This window comes from Oncorhynchus mykiss, chromosome 2, assembly GCF_057628025.1.
Source record: "Oncorhynchus mykiss isolate SJ-2025 chromosome 2, ASM5762802v1, whole genome shotgun sequence".
Taxonomy (NCBI): domain Eukaryota; kingdom Metazoa; phylum Chordata; class Actinopteri; order Salmoniformes; family Salmonidae; genus Oncorhynchus; species Oncorhynchus mykiss.
Window position 1 is genome coordinate 941641 of NC_143023.1, and position 27411 is coordinate 969051.

General features: G+C 46.5%; 1 protein-coding gene across 2 annotated transcripts in view; it reads left to right on the top strand.

The window, feature by feature from the left end:
• The window catches only part of eif3h (eukaryotic translation initiation factor 3 subunit H), a 109900-nt gene that overhangs the window by 41149 nt on the left and 41340 nt on the right, over positions 1 to 27411 (top strand). For both annotated transcript variants that reach the window (XR_016483497.1, NM_001165087.1), the window contains 2 exon segments: positions 12207 to 12306; positions 22369 to 22518. Coding sequence is in view for 1 of the 2 variants with exons in the window: in NM_001165087.1 (NP_001158559.1) it covers positions 12207 to 12306; positions 22369 to 22518 (250 nt within the window). In the remaining variant the exon portion in view is untranslated.

A 27411-nucleotide genomic window follows, 5' to 3' on the forward strand; every position in this document is an offset into this window, starting at 1 on the left:
GGTGCCATCTATATAGGGTGCCATCTATATAGGGAATAGGGTGCCATCTATATAGGGAATAGGGTGCCATCTATATAGGGAATAGGGTGCCATCTGTATAGGGTGCCATCTGTATAGGGTGCCATCTATATAAGGTATAGGGTGCCATCTGTATAGGGTGCCATCTTTCGGTACTTCTGTCAAATGCATCTCATATCACATAAGGAATGAGAGGACGGAGCCTAGTAATTTGTCTGAATGTTCTCTAGGGGGCAGTAGTGAGCTATAGCCAGGCTACTTGTGCAAGCTAGAAGAGAGAGTTCCCACAGCTTCTTCAAACTAAAACATCATAACTCCAGTTGACAGAACTGGTTCCGGACTCCAACCCAGGGGAATACTTTGCTTACAGAGCAGACGAGGGTCCGGCCCACCGAAACAACGAAGGTTTAGCTGTTTTCACACACACACGACATTTGCATTGTAATGTTGTCGTTTATTCTACTAAATTAGAATAGTTTTTGAGTGACAATGACAATGAACAGATATACAGTACGACATTCATCAAGTCAAACCTTACTGTGAAATGCTGACTACAACAGGTACCTTACCGTGAAATGCTGAATACAGCAGGTGTAGTAGACCTTACAGTGAAATACTGAATACAACAGGTGTAGTAGACCTTACAGTGAAATGCTGAATACAACAGGTGTAGTAGACCTTACAGTGAAATACTGAATACAACAGGTGTAGTATACCTCACAGTGAAATGCTGAATACAACAGGTGTAGTAGACCTCACAGTAGAAATGCTGAATACAACAGGTGTAGTAGACCTCACAGTAGAAATGCTGAATACAACAGGTGTAGTATACCTCACAGTGAAATGCTGAATACAACAGGTGTAGGTAGACCTCACAGTGAAATGCTGAATACAACAGGTGTAGGTAGACCTTACAGTGAAATGCTGAATACAACAGGTGTAGTAGACCTTACAGTGAAATGTTGAATACAACAGGTGTAGTAGACCTCACAGTGAAATGCTGAATACAACAGGTGTAGTAGACCTCACAGTGAAATGCTGAATACAACAGGTGTAGTAGACCTTACAGTGAAATGCTGAATACAACAGGTGTAGTAGACCTTACCGTGAAATGCTGAATACAGCAGGTGTAGTAGACCTCACTGTGAAATGCTGAATACAACAGGTGTAGTATACCTCACAGTGAAATGCTGAATACAACAGGTGTAGTAGACCTCACAGTGAAATGCTGAATACAACAGGTGTAGTAGACCTTACAGTGAAATGCTGAATACAACAGGTGTAGTAGACCTTACAGTGAAATGCTGAATACAACAGGTGTAGTAGACCTCACAGTGAAATGCTGAATACAACAGGTGTAGTAGACCTCACAGTGAAATGCTGATTACAACAGGTGTAGTAGACCTTACAGTGAAATGCTGAATACAACAGGTGTAGTAGACCTTACAGTGAAATGCTGAATACAACAGGTGTAGTAGACCTCACAGTGAAATGCTGAATACAACAGGTACCTTACAGTGAAATGCTGAATACAACAGGTGTAGTAGACCTCACAGTGAAATGCTGAATACAACAGGTGTAGTAGACCTCACAGTGAAATGCTGAATACAACAGGTGTAGTATACCTCACAGTGAAATGCTGAATACAACAGGTGTAGTAGACCTTACCGTGAAATGCTGAATACAGCAGGTGTAGTAGACCTCACAGTGAAATGCTGAATACAACAGGTGTAGTAGACCTTACAGTGAAATGCTGAATACAACAGGTGTAGTAGACCTTACAGTGAAATGCTGAATACAACAGGTATAGTAGACCTCACAGTGAAATGCTGAATACAACAGGTGTAGTAGACCTCACAGTGAAATGCTGAATACAACAGGTGTAGTAGACCTTACAGTGAAATGCTGAATACAACAGGTGTAGTAGACCTTACCGTGAAATGCTGAATACAGCAGGTGTAGTAGACCTCACAGTGAAATGCTGAATACAACAGGTGTAGTAGACCTTACAGTGAAATGCTGAATACAACAGGTGTAGTAGACCTCACAGTGAAATGCTGAATACAACAGGTGTAGTAGACCTTACAGTGAAATGCTGAATACAACAGGTGTAGTAGACCTCACAGTGAAATGCTGACTACAACAGGTGTAGTAGACCTTACAGTGAAATGCTGAATACAACAGGTGTAGTAGACCTTACAGTGAAATGCTGAATACAACAGGTGTAGTAGACCTTACAGTGAAATGCTGAATACAACAGGTGTAGTAGACCTTACAGTGAAATGCTGAATACAACAGGTGTAGTAGACCTTACAGTGAAATGCTGAATACAACAGGTGTAGTAGACCCCACAGTGAAATGCTGAATACAACAGGTGTAGTAGACCTTACAGTAGAAATGCTGAATACAACAGGTGTAGTAGACCTCACAGTGAAATGCTGAATACAGCAGGTGTAGTAGACCTTACCGTGAAATGCTGAATACAACAGGTGTAGTATACCTCACAGTGAAATGCTGAATACAACAGGTGTAGTAGACCTTACCGTGAAATGCTGAATACAGCAGGTGTAGTAGACCTCACAGTGAAATGCTGAATACAGCAGGTGTAGTAGACCTCACAGTGAAATGCTGAATACAACAGGTGTAGTAGACCTTACAGTGAAATGCTGAATACAACAGGTGTAGTAGACCTTACAGTGAAATGCTGAATACAACAGGTGTAGTAGACCTTACAGTGAAATGCTGAATACAACAGGTGTAGTAGACCTTACAGTGAAATGCTGAATACAACAGGTGTAGTAGACCTTACAGTGAAATGCTGAATACAACAGGTGTAGTAGACCCCACAGTGAAATGCTGAATACAACAGGTGTAGTAGACCTTACAGTAGAAATGCTGAATACAACAGGTGTAGTAGACCTCACAGTGAAATGCTGAATACAGCAGGTGTAGTAGACCTTACCGTGAAATGCTGAATACAACAGGTGTAGTATACCTCACAGTGAAATGCTGAATACAACAGGTGTAGTAGACCTTACCGTGAAATGCTGAATACAGCAGGTGTAGTAGACCTCACAGTGAAATGCTGAATACAGCAGGTGTAGTAGACCTCACAGTAGAAATGCTGAATACAACAGGTCTAGTAGACCTCACAGTGAAATGCTGAATACAACAGGTGTAGTAGACCTCACAGTGAAATGCTGAATACAACAGGTGTAGTAGACCTCACAGTGAAATGCTGAATACAACAGGTCTAGTAGACCTCACAGTGAAATGCTGAATACAACAGGTGTAGTAGACCTCACAGTGAAATGCTGAATACAACAGGTGTAGTAGACCTCACAGTGAAATGCTTACTTACAAGCCCTTAACCAAAAATACAGTTGTTGGTTAAGAAATAGAGTTAAAAAAAGATATACTAAATAAACGGAAGTGAAAATAATGAAATAAAATCAAAAAGTAACACAGACCAATTACATAACAGGTGTTTAGTCCCAGGGTCCAATTACATAACAGGTGTTTAATCCCAGGGTCCTTAGCTTAGTGATGAGCTTTGTGGGCACTATGGTGTTGAACGCTGAGCTGTAGTCAATGAACAGCGTTCTCACACAAGCGTTCCTGTTTGTTCAGGTGGGGGGAAAGGGGCCAGTGTGGAGAGGCGATTGAGACTTGCGTCACCTTGTAGATTTGTTGGGGCGATATGCGAATTGGAGTGGGGAGTTTCCAGCATGCTGGAGTTTGTGAGCCACGACCTTTTCAAAGCCCTTCACGGCTACCGACGCGACTGCGACGTTGTGCTTGTCATTTAGTGTCGCGAGAATTGTCAATCCCATTGATGATAATAATCACTATAGCTTTGACCAATTGACCAAAGGCCCTGGTTAATAGAGGAACTAGACAAAGTCCCAGTCTGCATTAGATCAATACTTTATATCAGAGTGTCTTTTTATCACACACACACACACGAACTCACATCAGTAGAAACTCCACCTCTCTTTAGGTGGGCTGTATTTTTCCACAATACTAGAGACATAGTTTCTCATTATCTTCTGCAAGCCTAGCCAGTTCAGTTGGCCTTGAATGCCTTCAACTATACCCAGCTCATATTGAGAAATAGTAACACAATGGCCTATTGAATTATGGCTCTGTAACACATTTCATACAATTTATATGGTTTCAGGGTGGAATACTTTAGTCATTACTTTAAACATATACATTCCATTATCATTTAGGCAGGCGACCTTCGCTTTCTTGTGCACAGGGACTATGGTGGTCTGTTTGAAACATGTTGGTATTGCAGACTCAGTCAGGGAGAGGTTGAAAATGTCAGTGAAGACACTTGCCAGTTGGTCCGCGCATGCTTTGAGTACACGTCCTGGTAATCCGTCTGGCCCCCTATGGCTTTGTGAATGTTGACCTGTTTAATAAGGTCTTGCTACGGAGAGCGTGATCACACAGTCATCCGGAACAGCTGGTGCTCTCATGCATGCTTCAATGTTGCTTGCCTCGAAGCTAGCATAAAAGGCATTTAGCTCGTCTGATAGGCGCGCGTCACATGTTAGCGTTTATAATATGATTACACAACCCAAAAGTAATGTGAAATACACTCATAACTCAACAGAAACATACTGTATGTAGACTGCTTCATGTTTGTCTGTGCTTGCTAGCAGTAGCCAAATAGCCAGCCGGCAGCCCTGGGCAGAGCATTACACCCTGGGAAGTGAAATGTGCTCTGATATTTGTTGTATGCTGTGTAAATTCCATTGTATTTCTATGGCGTGTAGTAGATGGCGTGTAGACTACATGTCCTCCGTCGTGACTTCCCCTAAAGGCCCATTTGCTAGCCTGCTAGCCGCAGCCAGCTAGCTATCTAGAGCATATCGGACTGTTAACTGAAGAGGTCCATCAGCCAATTTCTTGGGCTACAATAACTATTTTGCCAATTGGCCTGGACCTTTTTACTGCCGACACGGGGCCCTGCGACTTGTCTGCCGACGTAACCGTCCGAGGGGGGCTACAACAGACTGTCCCATCGCAACGTCCCCCTAAGGCCCTTCTGCTTGTCTGCTAGCCCCGGCCCGCTAGCTGTCTGAATCGCCATGTCTCCAGCCCGCCTAGCTACCAACTGGTCCCTATGATCACTTGGCTACGCATGCCTCTCCCTAATGTCAATATACCTTGTCCATTGCTGTTTTGGTTAGAGATTATTGTCTTATTTCACTGTAGATCCTCCATCCCTGTCCAAAATGCCTTGTCCATTGCTGTTTTGGTTAGTGATTGTCTTATTTCACCGTAGAGCCTCCAGCCCTGTTCAATATGCCTTGTCCATTGCTGTTTTGGTTAGTGATTGTCTTATTTCACTGTAGAGCCTCGAGCCCTAGTCAATATGTCTCTCCCTAATGTCAATATGCCTTGTCCATTGCTGTTTTGGTTAGTGATTATTGTCTTAGCTGGCCCTTTTGTTTCACTGTAGAGCCTCCAGCCCTGCTCACTATGCCTTAGCTGGCCCTTTTTATTTCACCTCCCACACGTGCGGTGACCTCACCTGGTCTAAATTATGTCTCTAGAGACAAAACCTCTCTCATCGTCACCTCATCACCTCTCTCAATGCCTAGGTTTACCTCCACTGTATTCACATCCTACCATACTCTTGTACATTATGCCTTGAATCTATTCTTCCGCGCCCAGAAACCTGCTCCTTTCACTCTCTGTGCCGAAAGCACGAGACAAGTTTTTATAGCCTTTACCCTTATCCTACTCATCCTCTGGTGATGTGGAGGTTAATCCAGGCCCTGCAGCGCCTAGCTCCACTCTCATTCCCTAGGCGCTCTCATTTATTGACTTCTGTAACCGTAAAACCCTTGGTTTCATGCATGTTAACATTAGAAACCTCCTCCCTAAGTTTGTTTTATTCACTGCTTTAGCACACTGTGCCAACCCGGATGTCCTAGCCGTGTCTGAATCCTGGTTTAGGAAGGCCAACAAAAATCCTGAGAATTCCATCCCCAACTATAACATTTTCCGACAAGATAGGGGGGCGGCGTTGTAATCTACTGCAGAGAGAGCCTGCAGAGTTCTGTCATATTATCCAGGCCCAAACAATTCGAGCTTCTTCTTCTAAAAATCCACCTTTCCAGAAACAAGTCTCTCTCCATTGCCGCTTGTTATAGACCCCCTCAGCCCCCAGCTGTGCCCTGGACACCATATGTGAATTGATTGCCCCCCATCTATCTTAAGAGCTCGTACTGTTATGTGACCTAAACTGGGGCATGCTTAACGCCCCGGCCGTCCTACAATCTAAGCTTGATGCCCTCAATCTCACACAAAATATCAATGACTCTACCAGGTACAAACCCAAATCAGTAAACACGGGCACCTTCATAGATATCATCCTAACCAACGTGCCCTCTAAATACACCTCTGCTGTCTTCAACCAAGATCACAGCGATCACTGCCTCATTGCCTGCATCCGTAATGGGTCTGCGGTCAAACGACCTCCTCTCATCACTGTCAAACGCTCCCTAAAACACTTCAGCGAGCAGGCCTTTCTAATCGACCTGGCCGGGGTATCCTGGAAGGACGTTGACCTCATCCCGTCAGTAGTGGATGCCTGGTTATTCTTTAAGTGCTTTTCTCACCATCTTAAATAAGCCCCATTCAAAAACAATGTGAACCAAGAACAGATATAGCCATTGGTTCACCCCAGACCTGACTGCCCTTGACCAGCACAAAAACATCCTGTGGCGTACTGCATTAGCATCGAATAGCCCCCTGCGATATGCAACTTTTCAGGGAAATTAGAAACCAATATCCACAGGCAGTTAGGAAAGCTAAGGCTAGCTTTTTCAAACAAATGTGTGTCCTGAACCACCAACTCCAAAAAGTTCTGGGACACTGTAAAGTCCATGGAGAATAAGAGCGCCTCCTCCCTGCTGCCACTGCACTGAGACTGTTAAACACTGTCAGCACTGATAAATCCACGATAATTGGATCATTTCAATGGCCATGCTTTCCACCTGGCTACCCCTACCCTGGTCAACAGCCCTGCACCCCCCCACAGCAACTTGCCCAAGCCTTCCCCATTTCTCCTTCACCCAAGTCCAGATAGCTGATGTTCTGAAAGCGTTGCAAAATCTGGACCCCTACAAATCAGCCGGGCTAGACAATCTGGACCATCTAAAGTTATCTGCCGAAATTGTTGCAACCCCTATTACTAGCCTGTTCAACCTCTCGTATCGTCTGAGATCCCCAAAGGTTGGAAAGCTGCCGCGGTCATCCCCCTCTTCAAAGTGAGAGAAACTCTAGACCCAAACTGTTACAGACCTATATTTTTGGGGATCTGATACTATTTCTGATTGTCTTAACTCACCACCACTAATGAGCTGTGAAGCTTCTCAAATAAATGTTTTCTTCACCTCAAACAGGACGTGAACCAAAGTCTGTTTTTACATCCATGGAGAAAGGAACTATTGTCAATTTGGAAAAATATTTCCAGCTCTCTCCCTTAACCAATCGGATTGAAAGGGGGAGGGAAATGGTGGAAACGTCATAAAATAGCTGATTTACTTCTGATCTCCTTGCGCAAATAGCCTTCGGTTGTCTGTCGGTTGTCTGTCAGGAGCTCCACTGGCGCAGGAAACTCTGAGGTTCCAGAATATTTTATACAATGTTGCAAGTTAGCACCAGCTTCAGTCTGGACCAAGTTGATAGTCGATACAATGTTGCAAGTTAGCACCAGCTTCAGTCTGGACCAAGTTGATAGTCGATACAATGTTGCAAGTTAGCACCAGCTTCAGTCTGGACCAAGTTGATCGTCGATACAATGTTGCAAGTTAGCGCCAGCTTCAGTCTGGACCAAGTTGATCGTCGATACAATGTTGCAAGTTAGCACCAGCTTCAGTCTGGACCAAGTTGATTGTCGATACAATGTTGCAAGTTAGCACCAGCTTCAGTCTGGACCAAGTTGATCGTCGATACAATGTTGCAAGTTAGCACCAGCTTCAGTCTGGACCAAGTTGATTGTCGATACAATGTTGCAAGTTAGCACCAGCTTCAGTCTGGACCAAGTTGATAGTCGATACAATGTTTTACCTTCCTTGCAGTCACGGCATGCGTAGCCAATGTCATTTATCAAGATGTTTTCTACCGGCAGGCTGCAATGTTTTTATTTGTTGACTTTATGTATGCTATTTTTACATACACTATAAATATATAAAAGTATGTGGATACCACTTTTTAAATGAGTGGATTCAGCTATTTCAGCCTCGCCCGTTACTGACAGGTGTATAAAATCACACATCCATGCAATCTCCATAGACAAACGTTGGCAGTAGAATGGCCTTACTGAAGAGCTCAGTGACTTTCAACGTGGCAGCATCATAGGATGCCACAATTCCAACAAGTCAGTCATATTTCTGCCCTGCTAGACCTGCTGCGGTCAACTGTAAGTGCTGTTATTGTGAAGTGGAATCGTCTAGGAGCAACAGCGTCTCAGCTGCGAAGTGGTAGGCCACACAAGCTCACAGAACGGGACCGCTGACGCACATACCGTGTAAAAACTTGTCTGTCCTCGGCTGCAACACTCACTTCTGAGCTCCAAACTGGAAGCAAAGTCGGCACAAACTGTTCGTCGGGAGCTTCGTGAAATTGGTTTCCATGGCAGAGCAGCCGCACACAAACCTAAGATCACCATGCGCAATGCCAAGCGTTGGCTAGAGTGATGTTAAGTTTGCTGCCATAGAAAACACATTCTCTGGAGTGATGAATCAAGCTCCTCCATCTGGTAGTCTGGCGAATCTAGGTTTGGCGGATTCCAACTGTAAAGTTTGGTGGAGGAGGAATAATGGTCTGGGGCTGTTTTTCATGGTTCGGGCCCCTTAGCTCCAGTGAAGGGAAAGCTTAACGCTACAGCATACAATGACATTCTAGACGATTCTGTGCTTCCAACTTTGTGGCAACAGTTTGGGGAAGGCTCTTTCCTATTTCAGCATGACAATGCCATCAGTGCACAAAGCGAGATCTATACAGAAATGGTTTGTCGAGATCGGTGTGGAAGAACTTGACTGACCTGCACAGAGCCCTGACCTCAACCGCATCGAACACCTTTGGGATGAATTGGAATGTCGACTGCGAGCCAGGCCTAATCGCCCAACATCAGTGCCCGACCTCACTAATGCTGTTGTGGCTGAATGGAAGCAAGTCCCTGCAGCAATGTTCCAACATCTAGTGGAAAGCCTTCCTAGAAGAGTGGAGGCTGTTATAGCAGCAATGTTCCTACATCTAGTGGAAAGACTTCCTAGAAGAGTGGAGGCTGTTATAGCAGCAATGTTCCTACATCTAGTGGAAAGACTTCCCAGAAGAGTGGAGGCTGTTATAGCAGCAAAGAGAGGACCAACTCCATATTAATGCCCATGAATTTGGAATGAGATGTACATAGTGTTTCTCTCTAGATTCTGTACATGGTGTTTCTCTCTAGATTCTGTACATGGTGTTTCTCTCTAGATTCTGTACATGGTGTTTCTCTCTAGATTCTATACACGGTGTTTCTCTCTAGATTCTATACACGGTGTTTCTCTCTAGATTCTATACATGGTGTTTCTCTCTAGATTCTATACACAGTGTTTCTCTCTAGATTATATACATGGTGTTTCTCTCTAGATTCTATACATGGTGTTTCTCTCTAGATTCTATACATGGTGTTTCTCTCTAGATTCTATACACGGTGTTTCTCTCTAGATTCTATACACAGTGTTTCTCTCTAGATTCTATACATGGTGTTTCTCTCTAGATTCTATACATGGTGTTTCTCTCTAGATTCTATACATGGTGTTTCTCTCTAGATTCTATACATGGTGTTTCTCTCTAGATTCTATACACGGTGTTTCTCTCTAGATTCTATACACGGTGTTTCTCTCTAGATTCTATACATGGTGTTTCTCTCTAGATTCTATACATGGTGTTTCTCTCTAGATTCTATACACGGTGTTTCTCTCTAGATTCTATACACGGTGTTTCTCTCTAGATTCTATACACGGTGTTTCTCTCTAGATTCTATACATGGTGTTTCTCTCCTCTCTCTAGATTCTATACACGGTGTTTCTCTCTAGATTCTATACACGGTGTTTCTCTCTAGATTCTATACACGGTGTTTCTCTCTAGATTCTATACACGGTGTTTCTCTCTAGATTCTATACACGGTGTTTCTCTCTAGATTCTATACATGGTGTTTCTCTCCTCTCTCTAGATTCTATACACAGTGTTTCTCTCTAGATTCTATACATGGTGTTTCTCTCTAGATTCTATACATGGTGTTTCTCTCTAGATTCTATACATGGTGTTTCTCTCTAGATTCTATACATGGTGTTTCTCTCTAGATTCTATACACGGTGTTTCTCTCTAGATTCTATACACGGTGTTTCTCTCTAGATTCTATACATGGTGTTTCTCTCTAGATTCTATACATGGTGTTTCTCTCTAGATTCTATACACGGTGTTTCTCTCTAGATTCTATACATGGTGTTTCTCTCTAGATTCTATACATGGTGTTTCTCTCTAGATTCTATACATGGTGTTTCTCTCTAGATTCTATACATGGTGTTTCTCTCTAGATTCTATACACGGTGTTTCTCTCTAGATTCTATACATGGTGTTTCTCTCTAGATTCTATACATGGTGTTTCTCTCTAGATTCTATACATGGTGTTTCTCTCTAGATTCTATACATGGTGTTTCTCTCCTCTCTCTAGATTCTATACATGGTGTTTCTCTCTAGATTCTATACATGGTGTTTCTCTCTAGATTCTATACATGGTGTTTCTCTCTAGATTCTATACATGGTGTTTCTCTCTAGATTCTATACATGGTGTTTCTCTCTAGATTCTATACATGGTGTTTCTCTCTAGATTCTATACATGGTGTTTCTCTCTAGATTCTATACATGGTGTTTCTCTCTAGATTCTATACACAGTGTTTCTCTCTAGATTCTATACATGGTGTTTCTCTCTAGATTCTATACATGGTGTTTCTCTCCTCTCTCTAGATTCTATACATGGTGTTTCTCTCTAGATTCTATACATGGTGTTTCTCTCTAGATTCTATACATGGTGTTTCTCTCTAGATTCTATACATGGTGTTTCTCTCTAGATTCTATACATGGTGTTTCTCTCTAGATTCTATACATGGTGTTTCTCTCTAGATTCTATACATGGTGTTTCTCTCTAGATTCTATACACGGTGTTTCTCTCTAGATTCTATACATGGTGTTTCTCTCTAGATTCTATACACAGTGTTTCTCTCTAGATTCTATACATGGTGTTTCTCTCTAGATTCTATACATGGTGTTTCTCTCCTCTCTCTAGATTCTATACATGGTGTTTCTCTCTAGATTCTATACATGGTGTTTCTCTCTAGATTCTATACATGGTGTTTCTCTCTAGATTCTATACATGGTGTTTCTCTCTAGATTCTATACACGGTGTTTCTCTCTAGATTCTATACATGGTGTTTCTCTCTAGATTCTATACATGGTGTTTCTCTCTAGATTCTATACACGGTGTTTCTCTCTAGATTCTATACACGGTGTTTCTCTCTAGATTATATACATGGTGTTTCTCTCTAGATTCTATACATGGTGTTTCTCTCTAGATTCTATACACGGTGTTTCTCTCTAGATTCTATACATGGTGTTTCTCTCTAGATTCTATACACGGTGTTTCTCTCTAGATTCTATACACGGTGTTTCTCTCTAGATTATATACATGGTGTTTCTCTCTAGATTCTATACATGGTGTATGTGTTAGGTCTTATGGTGTGTTGTCCCATATTATAAGTGAACCACTTAATAGAATGTTTGACCTTTTGTTTTAATCTTAACATATGTTTCTCTCCCCTGCTTTCTCTCCCCCCTCCCCCTGCCCCCCTCTCCTTCGTTTGCTCTCTCTCCCCCCCCTCCCCCTGCCCCCCTCTCCTTCGTTTGCTCTCTCTCCCCCCTCCCCTTGCCCCCCTCTCCTTCGTTTGCTCTCTCTCTCTCCCCCCTCCCCTTGCCCCCCTCTCCTTCGTTTGCTCTCTCTCCCCCCTCCCCTTGCCCCCCTCTCCTTCGTTTGCTCTCTCTCCCCCTGCCCCCCTCTCCTTCGTTTGCTCCCCCTCCCTCTCCCCCCTGCCACTCTCCCCCACTCTCCCCTCTCCCACTAGATCCCATTAAGACCGCCCAGGGCTCCCTGTCCCTGAAGGCTTACAGGTTAACACCCAAACTGATGGAGATCTGCAAGGAGAAGGACTTCTCAGCCGAGGGGTGAGCTCAGGCACCACACACACACACACACACACACACACACACACACACACACACGCGCCCGCGGAGACACATAAACACACACGCGGAGACACACACATGCACAGGCACCAGGCTCCACTTCAGAAGCTGGATGAGAATTGCCAAAGGCCATCAGTACCACACCCACACACACACACACACACACACACACACACACCACAGAGACACAAATACCAACTGCACCTTTCCTGATAAGAATTCAGCATTAATGCTGTGCTTTGTGAAACTCCCTTCAAAAGATTCCAATGCCTGATGTTATTTTCCCCATGAGCAGGGAGCGCCTCATCAGAGGCTCTTAGTGATGCGATGATAGGGGTTTATAACTAGTGTGTGTGTGTTGGGGCTGTCAAACAGCTATACTGCCGTGTTGATCCTCCGCCTGGCTGGTTTTGACCCTCAGGCTGCTGGCCATTGATTTGAGATTGCATCTGAATGAAGCGTAATGAGAGAGACGTTTTCAAATAGATCTTGAGTTCCCACAAGCTGAGTTTATGAAAAGAAGGAATCCCAACAGACTGGTATTAAATTGACCAGAAAATAAACTGCGGTTGGATTTTAAAATAGGAGCACGTGGGTCAATATTAGGAACTGTTGGCTTTGGCTTGGATTTCTCCTTATTCTTTAGTTTCTTCATGTTCACACCTACCCTTACCTACCTACCTACCTAACCCTACCCTTACCTACCCCCTACCTACCCTTACCTACCCTTACCTACCCCCTACCTACCTACCCTTACCTACCCCCTACCTACCTACCTACCTACCCCTTACCTACCTACCTACCCCCTACCTACCCTTACCTACCTACCTACCCCCTACCTACCCTTACCCTTACCTACCTACCCCCTACCTACCCTTACCTACCTACCTACCTGCCTACCCTTACCTACCTACCTACCCTTACCTACCTACCTACCCCCTACCTACCCTTACCTACCTACCTACCTACCCCTACCCCTACCTACCCTTACCTACCTACCTACCCTTACCTACCTACCTACCTACCTACCTACCTACCTACCTACCTACCTACCTACCTACCTACCTACCCTTACCTACCTACCTACCTACCTACCCTTACCTACCTACCTACCCTTACCTACCTACCTACCCTTACCTACCTACCTATCAAATATCAAATCATAACTTCATTATAATCTAATAAACACAGAAATACGAGCCTTAGGTCATTTAATATGGTCAAATCCGGAAACTATCATTTCCAAAAACAAAGCGTTTATTCTTTCATTGAGGTACGGAACCGTTCTGTATTTTATCTAACGGGTGGCATCCATAAGTCGAAATATTGCTGTTACGTTGAACAACCTTCTATGTTATGTCATAATTATGTACAATTCTGGCAAATTAATTACGGTCTTTGTTAGGAAGAAACGCAGTTCCCAACGAGCCAGACGGCCCAAACTGCTGCATATACCCAGACTCTGCCTGCACTGAACGCAAGAGAAGTGACACATTTCCCCTAGTTAATATTGCCTGCTAACATGCGTTTCTTTTAACTAAATATGCAGGTTTTTTTTTATCTACTTGTGTATTGATTTTAAGAAAGTAATTTATGTTTATGGTTAGGTACATTGGTGCAACGATTGTGCTTTTTTCACGAATGCTCTTTTGTTAAATCGTCCCCCGTTTGGGGAAGTTGAAGTAGGCTGTGATCCGATGATAAATTAACAGGCACAGCTTTTATCATATGTAACGCAGGACAAGCTAGTTCACCTAGTAATATCATCAACCATGTGTAGTTAACTAGCTAGCACCTTACCTTGGCTCCTTGCTGCACTGGCGTAACAGGTGTGGTCGGGTGTAACAGGTGTGGTCGGGTGTAACAGGTGTGGTCGGGTGTAACAGGTGTGGTCGGGTGTAACAGGTGTGGTCGGGTGTAACAGGTGTGGTCAGGTGTAACAGGTGTGGTCAGGTGTAACAGGTGTGGTCAGGTGTAACAGGTGTGGTCAGGTGTGGTCAGGTGTAGCAGGTGTGCTCAGGTGTAACAGGTGTGGTCAGGTGTAACAGGTGTGGTCAGGTGTAACAGGTGTGGTCGGGTGTAACAGGTGTGGTCAGGTGTAACAGGTGTGGTCGGGTGTAACAGGTGTGGTCAGGTGTAACAGGTGTGGTCAGGTGTGGTCAGGTGTAGCAGGTGTGCTCAGGTGTAACAGGTGTGGTCAGGTGTAGCAGGTGTGGTCGGGTGTAACAGGTGTGGTCGGGTGTAACAGGTGTGGTCGGGTGTAACAGGTGTGGTCAGGTGTGGTCAGGTGTAGCAGGTGTGCTCAGGTGTAACAGGTGTGCTCAGGTGTAACAGGTGTGGTCAGGTGTGGTCAGGTGTAGCAGGTGTGGTCAGGTGTAGCAGGTGTAACAGGTGTGGTCAGGTGTAGCAGGTGGTCAGGTGTAACAGGTGTAACCCTATTACCTACCTACCCATCTACCCACCCACCTACCTACCTTCCCATCTACCTACCTACCTACCTTCCCATCTACCTACCTACCTACCTTCCCATCTACCTACCTACCTACCTTCCCATCTACCTACCTACCCACCCATCTACCTACTTACCTACCTAGTAGTTATTTCCTCTCTGAGGTCAGTTGCTAATTTATTGGCTGGTTGCTTAGCCACTGACTCCACCTGACTCTCTGTCCAGTTCGTTGCCGAGCCACTGACTCCACCTGACTCTCTGTCCAGTTCGTTGCCGAGCCACTGACTCCACCTGACTCTCTGTCTAGTTCGTTGCCGAGCCACTGACTCCACCTGACTCTCTGTCCAGTTCGTTGCCGAGCCACTGACTCCACCTGACTCTCTGTCCAGTTCGTTGCCGAGCCACTGACTCCACCTGACTCTCTGTCCAGTTCGTTGCCGAGCCACTGACTCCACCTGACTCTCTGTCCAGTTCGTTGCCGAGCCACTGACTCCACCTGACTCTCTGTCCAGTTCGTTGCCGAGCCACTGACTCCACCTGACTCTCTGTCCAGTTCGTTGCCGAGCCACTGACTCCACCTGACTCTCTGTCCAGTTCGTTGCCGAGCCACTGACTCCACCTGACTCTCTGTCCAGTTCGTTGCCGAGCCACTGACTCCACCTGACTCTCTGTCCAGTTCGTTGCCGAGCCACTGACTCCACCTAACTCTCTGTCCAGTTCGTTGCCGAGCCACTGACTCCACTGACTCTCTGTCCAGTTCGTTGCCGAGCCACTGACTCCACCTGACTCTCTGTCCAGTTCGTTGCCGAGCCACTGACTCCACCTGACTCTCTGTCCAGTTCGTTGCCGAGCCACTGACTCCACCGGACTCTCTGTCCAGTTCGTTGCCGAGCCACTGACTCCACCGGACTCTCTGTCCAGTTCGTTGCCGAGCCACTGACTCCACCTGACTCTCTGTCCAGTTCGTTGCCGAGCCACTGACTCCACCTGACTCTCTGTCCAGTTCGTTGCCGAGCCACTGACTCCACCTGACTCTCTGTCCAGTTCGTTGCCGAGCCACTGACTCCACCTGACTCTCTGTCCAGTTCGTTGTCAAGCTTTTTATTCGTTTCGCTGGGTCGTGTTCATTATAGGCACCGAGTGGGAGGCAACGAGACGCCACCTGAATTTGTCCAATGAGAAATGCTCTTTTTTTGGTGGTGTCTGTTTTGTGATAATGTTTGGCTATGTTGTGATAATGACTAGGGAACCCTGTTAGTTTCTAATGCACCGGGTCCTCATCAGTGTGTCTCTCAATACGCTGCTGATTGAAAGACCAGGAGGACAATAGCAGCTCTATTGCTTGGCTGGCGAAGACTCATTTCACCACCGTTATCATGAGGACAATCTGAATAATATATAATTTCTAAGGAGGGCTTCAGTTTTCTATGATGGGTTCTTTCCATGTGGCTGTATTTGATGTTTTATGAGCTGCTGTTTTTGTTATCTTTTAAATGAAAGGCAGGAAGAGAGAGACGGCACTGAAGTAGACCCAGACTCTACAGGAAGAGAGAGACTGCACTGACTTAGACCCAGACTCTACAGGAAGAGAGAGACTGCACTGACTTAGACCCAGACTCTACAGGAAGAGAGAGACTGCACTGAATTAAACCTAGACTCTACAGGAAGTGAGAGACTGCACTGAATTAGACTAGACTCTACAGGAAGAGAGAGACCACTGAAGTAGACTAGACTCTACAGGAAGAGAGAGACTACACTGAATTAGACCCAGACTCTACAGGAAGAGAGAGACTGCACTGAATTAGACTAGACTCTACAGGAAGAGAGAGACTGCACTGAAGTAGACTAGACTCTACAGGAAGAGAGAGACTGCACTGAATTAGACCCAGACTCTACAGGAGGAGAGAGACTGCACTGAATTAGACTAGACTCTACAGGAAGAGAGAGACTGCACTGAATTAGACCCAGACTCTACAGGAAGAGAGAGACTGCACTGAATTAGACTAGACTCTACAGGAAGAGAGAGACGGCACTGAATTAGACCCAGACTCTACAGGAAGAGAGAGACGGCACTGAATTAGACCCAGACTCTACAGGAAGAGAGAGACGGCACTGAATTAGACCCAGACTCTACAGGAAGAGAGAGACTGCACTGAATTAGACCCAGACTCTACAGGAAGAGAGAGACTGCACTGAATTAGACCTAGACTCTACAGGAAGAGAGAGACTGCACTGAATTAGACTAGACTCTACAGGAAGAGAGAGACTGCACTGAATTAGACTACACGCTACAGGAAGAGAGAGACTACACTGAATTAGACTAGACTCTACAGGAAGAGAGAGACTGAATTAGACCCAGACTCTACAGGAAGAGAGAGACTGAATTAGACTAGACTCTACAGGAAGAGAGAGACTGCACTGAATTAGACATAGACTCTACAGGAAGAGAGAGACTGCACTGAATTAGACTAGACGCTACAGGAAGAGAGAGACTGCACTGAATTAGACTAGACTCTACAGGAAGAGAGAGACTGAATTAGACCCAGACTCTACAGGAAGAGAGAGACTGCACTGAATTAGACTAGACTCTACAGGAAGAGAGACTGCACTGAATTAGACCCAGACTCTACAGGAAGAGAGGGACTGCACTGAATTAGACCCAGACTCTACAGGAAGAGAGAGACTGCACTGAATTAGACTAGACGCAACAGGAAGAGAGAGACTGCACTGAATTAGACCCAGACTCTACAGGAAGAGAGAGACTGCACTGAATTAGACCCAGACTCTACAGGAAGAGAGAGACTGCACTGAATTAGACTAGACTCTACAGGAAGAGAGAGACTGCACTGAATTAGACCCAGACTCTACAGGAAGAGAGAGACTGCACTGAATTAGACCCAGACTCTACAGGAAGAGAGAGACTGCACTGAAGTAGACTAGACTCTACAGGAAGAGAGAGACTGCACTGAATTAGACCCAGACTCTACAGGAAGAGAGAGACTGCACTGAATTAGACCCAGACTCTTCAGGAAGAGAGAGACTGCACTGAATTAGACTAGACTCTACAGGAAGATAGAGACTGCACTGAATTAGACTAGACTCTACAGGAAGAGAGAGACGGCACTGAATTAGACTAGACTCTACAGGAAGAGAGAGACTGCACTGACGTAGACTAGACTCTACAGGAAGAGAGAGACTGCACTGAATTAGACTAGACTCTACAGGAAGAGAGAGACTGCACTGAATTAGACCCAGACTCTACAGGAAGAGAGAGACGGCACTGAAGTAGACTAGACTCTACAGGAAGAGAGAGACTGCACTGAATTAGACTAGACTCTACAGGAAGAGAGAGACTGCACTGAATTAGACTAGACTCTACAGGAAGAGAGAGACTGCACTGAATTAGACCCAGACTCTACAGGAAGAGAGAGACGGCACTGAAGTAGACTAGACTCTACAGGAAGAGAGAGACTGCACTGAATTAGACTAGACTCTACAGGAAGAGAGAGACTGCACTGAATTAGACTACACGCTACAGGAAGAGAGAGACTACACTGAATTAGACTAGACTCTACAGGAAGAGAGAGACTGAATTAGACCCAGACTCTACAGGAAGAGAGAGACTGAATTAGACTAGACTCTACAGGAAGAGAGAGACTGCACTGAATTAGACCTAGACTCTACAGGAAGAGAGAGACTGCACTGAATTAGACTAGACGCTACAGGAAGAGAGAGACTGCACTGAATTAGACTAGACTCTACAGGAAGAGAGAGACTGAATTAGACCCAGACTCTACAGGAAGAGAGAGACTGCACTGAATTAGACTAGACTCTACAGGAAGAGAGACTGCACTGAATTAGACCCAGACTCTACAGGAAGAGAGGGACTGCACTGAATTAGACCCAGACTCTACAGGAAGAGAGAGACTGCACTGAATTAGACTAGACGCAACAGGAAGAGAGAGACTGCACTGAATTAGACCCAGACTCTACAGGAAGAGAGAGACTGCACTGAATTAGACTACAGGAAGATGATGCCACTTTTATAATTCATAAAGGAATGATTGGGAGCTCTGTTGGGTGGTTCACACAATCTCACCTTTAAATTTTCACAACCAATGGAACAAAACACATTTTCAGATTTCTTATTGTAATATTTTTTTATTTTGTCTTAAATATGTCAAAAAGCATTTGAATTTTTTGTTTGTTGTCATCGTCTCTGGGCCTTGTACTGTATTAGAACCGGCATTACTGTGTGTAAAAACTGTTGATTGGTCACCTTTCAACCTTTCAGTCAGTGAGCCTGTGTTTGAGTGTTTTTCTTTGTCTGGAAGAGAGAGACTGCACTGAATTAGACTAGACTCTACAGGAAGAGAGAGACTGCACTGAATTAGACTACACGCTACAGGAAGAGAGAGACTACACTGAATTAGACTCTACAGGAAGAGAGAGACTGAATTAGACCCAGACTCTACAGGAAGAGAGAGACTGAATTAGACTAGACTCTACAGGAAGAGAGAGACTGCACTGAATTAGACCTAGACTCTACAGGAAGAGAGAGACTGCACTGAATTAGACTAGACGCTACAGGAAGAGAGAGACTGCACTGAATTAGACTAGACTCTACAGGAAGAGAGAGACTGAATTAGACCCAGACTCTACAGGAAGAGAGAGACTGCACTGAATTAGACTAGACTCTACAGGAAGAGAGACTGCACTGAATTAGACCCAGACTCTACAGGAAGAGAGGGACTGCACTGAATTAGACCCAGACTCTACAGGAAGAGAGAGACTGCACTGAATTAGACTAGACGCAACAGGAAGAGAGAGACTGCACTGAATTAGACCCAGACTCTACAGGAAGAGAGAGACTGCACTGAATTAGACCCAGACTCTACAGGAAGAGAGAGACTGCACTGAATTAGACTAGACTCTACAGGAAGAGAGAGACTGCACTGAATTAGACCCAGACTCTACAGGAAGAGAGAGACTGCACTGAATTAGACCCAGACTCTACAGGAAGAGAGAGACTGCACTGAATTAGACCCAGACTCTACAGGAAGAGAGAGACTGCACTGAATTAGACCCAGACTCTACAGGAAGAGAGAGACTGCACTGAATTAGACCCAGACTCTACAGGAAGAGAGAGACTGCACTGAATTAGACCCAGACTCTACAGGAAGAGAGAGACTGCACTGAAGTAGACTAGACTCTACAGGAAGAGAGAGACTGCACTGAATTAGACCCAGACTCTACAGGAAGAGAGAGACGGCACTGAAGTAGACTAGACTCTACAGGAAGAGAGAGACTGCACTGAATTAGACTAGACTCTACAGGAAGAGAGAGACTGCACTGAATTAGACCCAGACTCTACAGGAAGAGAGGGACTGCACTGAATTAGACTAGACTCTACAGGAAGAGAGACTGCACTGAATTAGACCCAGACTCTACAGGAAGAGAGGGACTGCACTGAATTAGACCCAGACTCTACAGGAAGAGAGAGACTGCACTGAATTAGACTAGACGCAACAGGAAGAGAGAGACTGCACTGAATTAGACCCAGACTCTACAGGAAGAGAGAGACTGCACTGAATTAGACTACAGGAAGATGATGCCACTTTTATAATTCATAAAGGAATGATTGGGAGCTCTGTTGGGTGGTTCACACAATCTCACCTTTAAATTTTCACAACCAATGGAACAAAACACATTTTCAGATTTCTTATTGTAATATTTTTTTATTTTGTCTTAAATATGTCAAAAAGCATTTGAATTTTTTGTTTGTTGTCATCGTCTCTGGGCCTTGTACTGTATTAGAACCGGCATTACTGTGTGTAAAAACTGTTGATTGGTCACCTTTCAACCTTTCAGTCAGTGAGCCTGTGTTTGAGTGTTTTTCTTTGTCTGGAAGAGAGAGACTGCACTGAATTAGACTAGACTCTACAGGAAGAGAGAGACTGCACTGAATTAGACTACACGCTACAGGAAGAGAGAGACTACACTGAATTAGACTCTACAGGAAGAGAGAGACTGAATTAGACCCAGACTCTACAGGAAGAGAGAGACTGAATTAGACTAGACTCTACAGGAAGAGAGAGACTGCACTGAATTAGACCTAGACTCTACAGGAAGAGAGAGACTGCACTGAATTAGACTAGACGCTACAGGAAGAGAGAGACTGCACTGAATTAGACTAGACTCTACAGGAAGAGAGAGACTGAATTAGACCCAGACTCTACAGGAAGAGAGAGACTGCACTGAATTAGACTAGACTCTACAGGAAGAGAGACTGCACTGAATTAGACCCAGACTCTACAGGAAGAGAGGGACTGCACTGAATTAGACCCAGACTCTACAGGAAGAGAGAGACTGCACTGAATTAGACTAGACGCAACAGGAAGAGAGAGACTGCACTGAATTAGACCCAGACTCTACAGGAAGAGAGAGACTGCACTGAATTAGACCCAGACTCTACAGGAAGAGAGAGACTGCACTGAATTAGACTAGACTCTACAGGAAGAGAGAGACTGCACTGAATTAGACCCAGACTCTACAGGAAGAGAGAGACTGCACTGAATTAGACCCAGACTCTACAGGAAGAGAGAGACTGCACTGAATTAGACCCAGACTCTACAGGAAGAGAGAGACTGCACTGAATTAGACCCAGACTCTACAGGAAGAGAGAGACTGCACTGAATTAGACCCAGACTCTACAGGAAGAGAGAGACTGCACTGAATTAGACCCAGACTCTACAGGAAGAGAGAGACTGCACTGAAGTAGACTAGACTCTACAGGAAGAGAGAGACTGCACTGAATTAGACCCAGACTCTACAGGAAGAGAGAGACTGCACTGAATTAGACCCAGACTCTTCAGGAAGAGAGAGACTGCACTGAATTAGACTAGACTCTACAGGAAGATAGAGACTGCACTGAATTAGACTAGACTCTACAGGAAGAGAGAGACGGCACTGAATTAGACTAGACTCTACAGGAAGAGAGAGACTGCACTGACGTAGACTAGACTCTACAGGAAAAGAGAGACTGCACTGAATTAGACTAGACTCTACAGGAAGAGAGAGACTGCACTGAATTAGACCCAGACTCTACAGGAAGAGAGAGACGGCACTGAAGTAGACTAGACTCTACAGGAAGAGAGAGACTGCACTGAATTAGACTAGACTCTACAGGAAGTGAGAGACTGCACTGAATTAGACCCAGACTCTACAGGAAGAGAGAGACTGCACTGAATTAGACTAGACTCTACAGGAAGAGAGAGACTGCACTGAATTAGACTAGACTCTACAGGAAGAGAGAGACTGCACTGAATTAGACTAGACTCTACTGTCTGTTATGTTGTCAATATGATCCATAGACTCTGTCTGTTATGTCTCTACCCTCAGTTTACCACGACTGTTGTCAATATGATCCAGTTTTATAAACACACATGGCAAATTAGTTCAACTACATTTTGTAGAGCTGGCAATCAAATTGAATTGAACTGAATGGAATGTTATTGACTTTGACTTGAACTGAGTTGAATCAATGACTATGAATTGAACTGAAGTGATTATTTTCTCTCCCTCCTCCTCAGATTGAAGAAGGCCATGATTGGTTTTGAGCACATGTTTGAGGAGGTTCCCATCGTGATCAAGAACTCCCACCTGATCAACGTTCTGATGTGGGAACTGGAGGAGAAGTGTACTGTGGCCGACAAACACGAACTGCTCAACCTCTCCAGCAGGTATGTGACTTGGTGCTGTCTACCCTTAGAAGGTAGGGGCTAGGGGTTGATGGGGGGGCTGTCTACCCTAGTGCCCTAGGGGCTATGGGTTGATGTGGGGGCTGTCTACCCTAGTGCCCTAGAAGGTAGGGGCTAGGGGTTGATGTGGGGGCTGGAGGAGAAGTGTACTGTGGCCGACAAACACGAACTGCTCAACCTCTCCAGCAGGTATGTGACTTGGTGCTGTCTACCCTTAGAAGGTAGGGGCTAGGGTTGATGTGGGGGCTGTCTACCCTAGTGCCCTAGGGGCTATGGGTTGATGTGGGGGCTGTCTACCCTAGTGCCCTAGAAGGTAGGGGCTAGGGGTTGATGTGGGAGCTGTCTACCCTAGTGCCATAGAAGGTACGGGCTAGGGGTTGATGTGGGAGCTGTCTACCCTAGTGCCCTAGAAGGTAGGGGGGTCCGGCTGGTCACGGGGTGGTGCTGTGCTCTGGCTGTCTCATTGTGTCTATTATCTAACCAACCAGGTCCGTCTTACTCCACATCTGAATCCCAAATGGACCCCTCCTCTACACTCGATTTAATGAAAGAGCTCTCTCTCTCTCTCTCTCCACGAACCCATTGTTCCTGCACCGAGGAGGATTCACCAACTATATAGAATGTTTTGATTCATTTATCTGCAGAGATTCACCAAAAAGCCTCCCCGGTATGAAAAACAAGGGAGCCAAATTAAAGTGTCTCTCACCGATGCCAATCGGTGGGCTACCGACCAGTCACTCACCTTTTAACGTCACTGTCTGGCAAGTCCTGGTGGACTTCATATGGGAAAAAAAATACAAAACAAGATCTTTAGTTACTTGTCCCGCTGTGATACCACGGACATATACTGTAAATACGTTGTCTGATTTATGATCGACAAGGACATGACATCGGCTTTATTCAGTCAGTTGACACCTTTTTAATGAACGAGGCAAGCTGTTAGTCTATTAAAGCCCAGTAAATCGCCATCGAACCAACACGTCATGGCTGCATGTGAAACACGGAAAGGAGAACAATATCCTAAATGGATCTGGACTGATCCTTACCACCTTGGGGGGGGGGGGGGGGCTAATCCTTACCTCGTTATGTGGGGGGAGGGGCTAATCCTTACCTCGCTATGTGTGGGGTTGGGGGGGGGGGGGGCTAATCCTTGCCTCGTTATGTGGGGGGGGGGCTAATCCTTACCTCATTATGGGGGGGGGGCTAATCCTTACCTCGTTATGTGGGGGGGCTAATCCTTACCTCGTTATGTGGGGGGGGGCTAATCCTTACCTCATTATGGGGGGGGGGGGCTAATCCTTACCTCGTTATGTGTGGAGGACGGACTAATCCTTACCTCGTTGGGGGGGGCTAATCCTTACCTTGTTATGTGGGGGGGGGCTAATCCTTACCTCATTATGGGGAGGGGGGGGCTAATCCTTACCTCGTTATGTGTGGAGGACGGACTAATCCTTACCTCGTTGGGGGGGGACGGACTAATCCTTACCTCGTTATGTGGGGGGGGCTAATCCTTACCTCGTTATGTTGGGGGGGGGCTAATCCCTACCTCGTTATGTGGGGGGGGGGCTAATCCTTACCTCGTTATGTTGGGGGGGGCTAATCCTTACCTCGTTGGGGGGGACGGACTAATCCTTACCTCGTTATGTGGGGGGTTGGGGGGGGGGGGGCTAATCCTTACCTCGTTATGGGGGGGCTAATCCTTACCTCGTTATGTGGGGGGGGCTAATCCTTACCTCGTTATGTGGGGGGGGGGCTAATCCTTACCTCGTTATGTGGGGGGGGCTAATCCTTACCTCATTATGGGGGGGGGGCTAATCCTTGCCTTGTTATGTGGGGGGGGGCTAATCCTTACCTCATTATGGGGGGGGGGGGCTAATCCTTACCTCGTTATGTGGGGGGGGCTAATCCTTACCTCATTATGTGGGGGGGGTCTAATCCTTACCTCATTATGGGGGGGGGGGCTAATCCTTACCTCGTTATGTGTGGAGGACGGACTAATCCTTACCTCGTTGGGGGGGGCTAATCCTTACCTTGTTATGTGGGGGGGGGCTAATCCTTACCTCATTATGGGGAGGGGGGGGCTAATCCTTACCTCGTTATGTGTGGAGGACGGACTAATCCTTACCTCGTTGGGGGGGGGGCTAATCCTTACCTCGTTATGTGGGGGGGGGGCTAATCCTTACCTCGTTATGTTGGGGGGGGGGGGCTAATCCCTACCTCGTTATGTGGGGGGGGGCTAATCCTTACCTCGTTATGTTGGGGGGGGCTAATCCTTACCTCATTATGGGGGGGGGGCTAATCCTTACCTCGTTGGGGGGGACGGACTAATCCTTACCTCGTTATGTTGGGGGGGGGGGGCTAATCCTTACCTCGTTATGTGTGGAGGACGGACTAATCCTTACCTCCTTATGTGGGGGGGGGGGCTAATCCTTACCTCCTTATGTGGGGGGGGGGGGCTAATCCTTACCTCGTTATGTGGGGGGAGGGGCTAATCCTTACCTCGTTATGTGGGGGGGGGACTAATCCTTACCTCGTTATGTTGGGGGGGGGTAATCCTTACCTCGTTATGTGTGGAGGACGGACTAATCCTTACCTCGTTGGGGGGGACGGACTAATCCTTACCTCGTTGGGGACGGACTAATCCTTACCTCGTTATGTGGGGGGACGGACTAATCCTTACCTCGTTATGTGGGGGGGGGTAATCCACTCAGAGACGATGAAGCATCATAAGGCTAATCCTTACCTCATTATGGGGGGGGGGCTAATCCTTACCTCGTTATGTGGGGGGGCTAATCCTTACCTCATTATGGGGGGGGGGGCTAATCCTTACCTCGTTATGTGGGGGGGGGGCTAATCCTTACCTCGTTGTGGGGGGGGGTAATCCTTACCTCGTTATGTGGGGGGGGCTAATCCTTACCTCATTATGGGGGGGGCTAATCCTTACCTCGTTATGTGTGGAGGACGGACTAATCCTTACCTCGTTGGGGGGGGGCCTAATCCTTACCTCGTTATGTGGGGGGGGCTAATCCTTACCTCATTATGGGGAGGGGGGGGGCTAATCCTTACCTCGTTATGTGTGGAGGACGGACTAATCCTTACCTCGTTATGTGGGGGGGGGCTAATCCTTACCTCGTTATGTTGGGGGGGGGGGCTAATCCCTACCTCGTTATGTTGGGGGGGGGGCTAATCCTTACCTCATTATGGGGGGGGACGGACTAATCCTTACCCCGTTATGTGTGTGGGGGGGGGGGTAATCCACTCAGAGACGATGAAGCATCATGCTCTCTCCCTACGTGTGAAGAAATCTGACTTCAACCACAGAGCCCACACACCCAGGTTCTGAGAGGCAGGACAGACAGCAGGAACACGCCCAGGCACCTCGTTATGTGGGGGGGCTAATCCTTACCTCGTTATGTGGGGGGGGGCTAATCCTTACCTCATTATGGGGGGGGGGGCTAATCCTTACCTCGTTATGTGTGGAGGACGGACTAATCCTTACCTCGTTGGGGGGGGCTAATCCTTACCTTGTTATGTGGGGGGGGGCTAATCCTTACCTCATTATGGGGAGGGGGGGGCTAATCCTTACCTCGTTATGTGTGGAGGACGGACTAATCCTTACCTCGTTGGGGGGGGGGGGGGCTAATCCTTACCTCGTTATGTGGGGGGGGCTAATCCTTACCTCGTTATGTTGGGGGGGGGCTAATCCCTACCTCGTTATGTGGGGGGGGGCTAATCCTTACCTCGTTATGTTGGGGGGGGCTAATCCTTACCTCGTTGGGGGGGACGGACTAATCCTTACCTCGTTATGTGGGGGGTTGGGGGGGGGGGGGGCTAATCCTTACCTCGTTATGGGGGGGGCTAATCCTTACCTCGTTATGTGGGGGGGGCTAATCCTTACCTCGTTATGTGGGGGGGGGGGCTAATCCTTACCTCGTTATGTGGGGGGGGCTAATCCTTACCTCATTATGGGGGGGGGGCTAATCCTTGCCTCGTTATGTGGGGGGGGGCTAATCCTTACCTCATTATGGGGGGGGGGGCTAATCCTTACCTCGTTATGTGGGGGGGGCTAATCCTTACCTCATTATGTGGGGGGGGTCTAATCCTTACCTCATTATGGGGGGGGGGCTAATCCTTACCTCGTTATGTGTGGAGGACGGACTAATCCTTACCTCGTTGGGGGGGGCTAATCCTTACCTTGTTATGTGGGGGGGGGCTAATCCTTACCTCATTATGGGGAGGGGGGGGCTAATCCTTACCTCGTTATGTGTGGAGGACGGACTAATCCTTACCTCGTTGGGGGGGGGGGGGCTAATCCTTACCTCGTTATGTGGGGGGGGGGCTAATCCTTACCTCGTTATGTTGGGGGGGGGGGCTAATCCCTACCTCGTTATGTGGGGGGGGGGCTAATCCTTACCTCGTTATGTTGGGGGGGGCTAATCCTTACCTCATTATGGGGGGGGGGCTAATCCTTACCTCGTTGGGGGGGACGGACTAATCCTTACCTCGTTATGTGGGGGGTTGGGGGGGGGGGGCTAATCCTTACCTCGTTATGTGTGGAGGACGGACTAATCCTTACCTCCTTATGTGGGGGGGGGGGGCTAATCCTTACCTCCTTATGTGGGGGGGGGGGGGCTAATCCTTACCTCGTTATGTGGGGGGAGGGGCTAATCCTTACCTCGTTATGTGGGGGGGGTAATCCTTACCTCGTTATGTGTGGAGGACGGACTAATCCTTACCTCGTTGGGGGGGACGGACTAATCCTTACCTCGTTGGGGACGGACTAATCCTTACCTCGTTATGTGGGGGGACGGACTAATCCTTACCTCGTTATGTGGGGGGGGGGTAATCCTTACCTCGTTATGTGGGGGGGGCTAA